The sequence below is a fragment of the Aplysia californica genome, unplaced genomic scaffold, assembly GCF_000002075.1.
Source record: "Aplysia californica isolate F4 #8 unplaced genomic scaffold, AplCal3.0 scaffold00174, whole genome shotgun sequence".
In the NCBI taxonomy this organism is placed as follows: domain Eukaryota; kingdom Metazoa; phylum Mollusca; class Gastropoda; order Aplysiida; family Aplysiidae; genus Aplysia; species Aplysia californica.
This window is the reverse complement of record NW_004797444.1, coordinates 1,220,264-1,225,653: the sequence shown is the minus strand read 5'-3', so window position 1 is coordinate 1,225,653 and position 5,390 is coordinate 1,220,264. Positions and strand designations below refer to the sequence as shown.

Sequence of the window (5,390 nt, the reverse complement as noted above, 5' to 3'; positions counted from 1 at the left end):
TCCTCCTCCTCCTCCTCCTTCTCCTCCTCCTCATCATTATCATCAACACCAACTACAACAACAGTATGTAAAAAAACCCAACAATGAATACAACAACAATAACACAAACCCACCACCATCACCACCATCAACAGCAATAATTACCGCAGACACAACAGAAAAAGCATTAGCATTAATAAGAGCAAGGAGAAGCAAAACAAAAAACCCTCAACAACAAGCTATAGGACGGACAAGACCCACTTAAGGGTTGTAAAATACATCCATCTGTCCCAATCGTTTTAAGCAAGAAAAATTCTAAAATTATGCAAACGAGCCACCAAAATGTGAAATTTTGCGATTCTGCTAATTTTGACAAAGAAAGATAAAGATAAAGGAAAATAATCAGAAATTATGCATTAAAAAAAAAAAGGATCAAATTTTGCTAAATTATGCGGGGTGCATAAAACCACGGAGACAGATCTATGGGCACGGCCAAAAGGGGGGTTGTAGATCTACTTCGTTGGCCTGTTGTTACAAAGTACTAAACCCAAAAATTTGAATATTTTTTTATCGCGGTTTCTTAATCTGTGATAAAAATTGTATGTGCTCAAAAATATTTTGTCGAAAGCCTAATAATAAATGTTGAAAAGGCAAGAATAAGTGGGTGGTTGGCGGGTGCTCTGGTGTGGTTTGCTTCTTCTTTCCTATCAAACATCAATCGTCCTTATCTCCCCATCTTTAAAAAAAATGTTTGTTGCTCTCGTGTAGGTGCGGTGGTTAGTGCGCCCTTCCTCCGAAGCGGAAAGTCCGGGTTCGAGCCTCGGTTAGGACACGCATTTTTTTCACCTCCTTCTGCCCACTCAGCAGTAATGGGAACCTGACTTCGAGCTGGGGAAGTAAAGGTGGGGTGGAAAGGAGCTGGCCGCCATACCACAATATGCCGAAGGCCCAGGAAGTTGTCTCACTAACAAGGCAATCCCCAATGTCCGGATCGGATGCGGGAACAACTTTACTTTACTCTCTTGTAACACCTCTAATCTTCTTGCGCTCCTTTGACTTTATGCAGTTGCGAGTAAAACCTCAAGTAAAACTAAAACTAAAACAAGAATAGATACGTAAAGTAGACATAATTTGCTTAAAGAATGAAACTGTTTTTTTTCTCTCTCCAGTAAAATTTTACTTTCTATGCTCAGCACATTTTAACAGTTTTCCGACGACTTGTACTTTCTCAATCTATACTAATATAATTGTCTCTGTCTTGGGTTGTCCTTGCTCAAGTGTTTAAAAACCTATAAAGGAATACAATCTATCTAGATTACAATACTAATACAGTGGTATTCAATTTTCCTGTTAACAGAACTGAAATACTGTTCCTTGTCGAACTCTCCAAATCTCTTGTTGTCCGCCTTTATCCATTTACTTATTTACTTCCCTTGCACGTACGTTGACCACAATACATATTAAGTATTCTCTCCCTTGAATTTCCAGGGTTGATTTTATTTGGTTGTATTATCAGCATGTCACTGTTTTTGACTAGATTTCTATTTAGCAAGAGTTGCTTTCCTATCTGACAAGTTAATGTTTTTCCAACATTGCAGATATTTTTTTCTTCTACTGTTTATCTCACCAGTTAAAAAAAATAATTCCAGATCGAATTATCAGAGTTGGCGTTGTGAACATGTGCCAGATTTTCTCCCCTTGGCCGTCCAATTCGATTTCTTGTAGACTGGACACCTTCTCTGACAGTGTGACTTTGTTAACTTTTGCAGCTTTTTTGATCACATCTGAAGCTTCCTCCAAACGCCCTTTGTTGATGAGCCAGCGGGGGGATTCGGGGACAAGCCTAAAAGGATCACAAAAAAGGGAAGAGTGGGGGGGGGGGGGGGGGGGGGGGGGGGGGGGGAAAGGAGACATTAATGAAAGTATTCCCTAAGTAGAAAAATATACCCTAGGCTGCCTATAAAGATTTATTTAAATATAAGAATATATGTTTATGTTTGTGAAGAAAATTAGGTTCCATTTAATGACAAGTCATAGAAACATCGCTCGCTCTCTCTATCTCTTTCTCTCATTCCGTCTCTCCTTCTCTCTCTCTCACTCATACTCTCCCTGTTTGTCTGTCGGTCTGTCTGTCTTTCTCTCTGTCTGCTGGTCTATCTGTCTGTCTGTCTCCCCCCCCTCTCTCTCTCTCTCACTCACTCTCTCTATCTCACACTCACTTTCACTCTCGCTCTATCTGTGTCTGTCTGTCTGTCTGTCTGTCTGTCTGTCTGTCTGTCTGCCTGTCTGTCTGCCTGTCTCTCTCACTCCTTGCCTACAACTGACACCTTAAGATATCTAAATACTGTCGAACAAAACTCAGGCTCGTCTCAGTCTCTTTCAGAACACCTAGGGCCAGACCACCATGACACAAACGCTCACCACCAGTAGCTGAACAGCAGCACAGTCCCCGCACAGATGGACATCTGAAGATGTCGCCATTCTCTTGTTCCGAAGGCCAGACCAGTCTGCAGAAAAATGCCAATACACCAAAATATCTGGATGACGACACCTGCATACTTGCGCTTGGAGGGACCAACCAGTTCCATACCTGATGGAGGAAATAGGATGCGAGTCAGTGACAAGAAGGGACTTCGTAGTGCATTGTGTATACATGTGTAATAATATCATCATCATCATCCAGTGCCAGATCCGGGGTTCTCCATTCAGTCCTTTGCTCGGATGCTCTTAAAAAAGCTACGTTTCCCTGATCTTTCACCGTTACCCATTTGTTTCGGTTCGGCTCCTTAAGTAGATTGCTCTGGGCCTACCCCTGCCTCGTTTGCCTTCAATTTTGCCAGTAAGAGCTAGATGTTCAAGACCTTTATGTCTATTTAGGTGTCCCAAAAACTGCATTTGTCGTTTCTTGATTTTTTTAAAACAGTGAGCGCAGTCTCCTAGAAACCAGTTTTATTCTATTGCTTCTATTTTATTTTCACTGTCTTTAGTGTCCATCATTCACAGCCATATCGAAGGTTTGACCATACACAGCATTTCAAAACTTTCATTTTGGTGTTCATTGAGATGTTTTTCTTTTTTTGGATTGGGGTCAGTGTATTGAAATTACCCTTAGCCATTTGCAATTCCCCGTTTTATTTCTGTGGAACATTAATTGGCATCAGATATTATTATATATCCTAGATATTTGTTGGACTTGTTTGATCTTTTCGCCTTTGCTAATGAGATTATAAATAGGATTTGCTGCTTTTTTGGATATTACCTTGCATTCTGTTTTCTTTACATTCAACAATAATCCCTTTTGTTCACTTTTCGGTACAACAGTATTTAGAAGCGATTGAAGGTCCTTTTCTGAGTCTGCTATCAAAACTATGCCATGGGCTTATCTGATGTTATTGATATTTTTGCCATTCACTTTGAGACCTGGATATTCTTCTATGTTTTTAAGGATTGTTTTACTGTACATGTTTAAGATATCAGGTGACATAACACATCCTTGCTCCACTCCTCTTCTAATCTGCTTGTATTCATTGCATTCTCCATGAATTCGTACAGGAGCCTTTTGGTCCCAACACAAATTCCATGACTGGCCTAACAAGCCGACGGCGGACAAATCAAGCTACGAAAAGAACAAAGGAGAAAACACGAAGAGGCTTTTGAAAAGGAGACCATACAAAACTCTGGAAGACACTCGGAAGGTATGTCGCCAGAGGACAGATGTTAGATAATGTTAGAGCTCTATACACCAACAGCAAAATCTCAGTAAGAACGAAAGAAGGCAATACAGACTGGTTCAAAGTAAGATCTGTAGTATGACAGGGATGCGTTCTATCTCCCCTTTTGTTTATAATATACATGGATACAATAACGCAAGACACAAACTAAAGCCCCAAAACCCTAAATGAACTTCTATTCGCAGACGACCAATGTCTTATTCACCCAAACCAACAAAGCCTCCAAAATCACACTATCAAACTGAAGAACAGCTGCGAAAAATTTGACATGAAAATAAGCACACCAAAAACAGAAGTTATGAAACTGAGCGAAAATTGTAGTCCCCTGAACACCCATGTCAATAGTAAACAACTGAAATGGGTGAAGGAGTTTAAATATCTTGGCAGTACTTTTTCTGAAAACGGGTACTTAGACGGAGAAATATAAATGCGAACCCAAAAAGCCAACGCTGTCATCTACCAGCTCGCACCCCTCCTTTCTCATCAAAACATCTCCATGGACTCAAAGATACAGCTTATCACACCAATATTCACACCAACATTATGCTACCAGTGCCAGACCTGGACATTAAGTAAAACCCATGGAATCAAAATCACCGCATGCGAAATGAAATGTCTCCGCAAAACCCTTAACATCGCAAGACGAGACAGGCAGAGGAATGAAGAAGTAAGAGCAGCTATCGACACTGAGTTCTGCCTGCGTTGCGTAAAAACACAGAGAATAAAATAGTTTGGCCACCTGTTACGTATGTCCACTGGACAACCAGCCTCAAGAGCCTACAGCACCAAGCACTCAGGCTATAAAGGAAGAGGAAGGCCACGCAAAGGTAGATCAAGGGTGTCAAGGAAACCCTGAGAAGACATAAAATCACAACTGAAAGAGCTCCGGCGCTGGCCTACCATAGAAAACTGCATCTCCCCTCGACGCTTAACGGCAACAGAGGATGAAGAAGTAAAAGCAAGTAAGCGTAAATTTCTGATAATTCTTAGAACTTTTCCATCTATGTCTTGGTTGTCCTTAAATAACTCATTATGTCTAACTTTATCAAACACCTTTGAATAACCTATGAACCATAAATACAGATCAGTCTGTGCTGCAGTACATCTTTTCATTAGCATTGTTTTTTCTTGTTTTAGTTTCCTAACGACAGCTTGTATTTCTGCTTCAAGTATTAATGGTCAATCTATTTTATTCTTTATTAGTTGTTTTTTTTTGGCCTCTATTAGCTTTGAAAAGTTTCTCTATGTATTCTGACCATCTGTTTAAGACATCCCCATTGTCCTTTAAAATATCTCCTCCTTTTGATCTTATACATCCTGTATTTGAGCATCTTTTTACCCCATTTACTTCTTTGAGTTTGGAAAGCATGTATTTACTGTCAATTTTTTGGGTTCTTCTCTATTTGTTGGCACTGATCATTTTTCCACGTTTCTTTTGCCTCGTTGCATTTTTTCTTTATTTCCCCGATTAAGATGTACTTTTCCACATTTGATTTTGCCGGTCTTCTCTCTTCCGTTAGTTTTAATATGTCCTGAGTCATCCCTTTTTCTATTTTCTCTTTTAGCTTTTTGGGGTATAATAATATATTCTTAGCTTCTAATTTAGCAATGTTTTCCAGAGCTTGAAATTTGTTGCTTATATCTATTGAGAAACGTCTCTCTCTCTCTCTCTCTCTCTCT

General features: G+C 39.9%; 1 protein-coding gene across 1 annotated transcript in view; it reads right to left on the bottom strand.

Annotated features, from left to right (window-relative positions):
• LOC101861039 (solute carrier family 22 member 1-like) overlaps window positions 1-5,390 on the bottom strand; it is a 20,017-nt gene that overhangs the window by 5,524 nt on the left and 9,103 nt on the right. The window contains exons 3-5 of the mRNA XM_035969718.1: window positions 2,401-2,569; window positions 1,607-1,822; window positions 857-867 (exon numbers count right to left, since the gene is read on the bottom strand). Of these exons, the coding sequence (XP_035825611.1) occupies window positions 857-867; window positions 1,607-1,822; window positions 2,401-2,569 (396 nt within the window). The remainder of the gene's footprint in view (window positions 1-856; window positions 868-1,606; window positions 1,823-2,400; window positions 2,570-5,390) is intronic.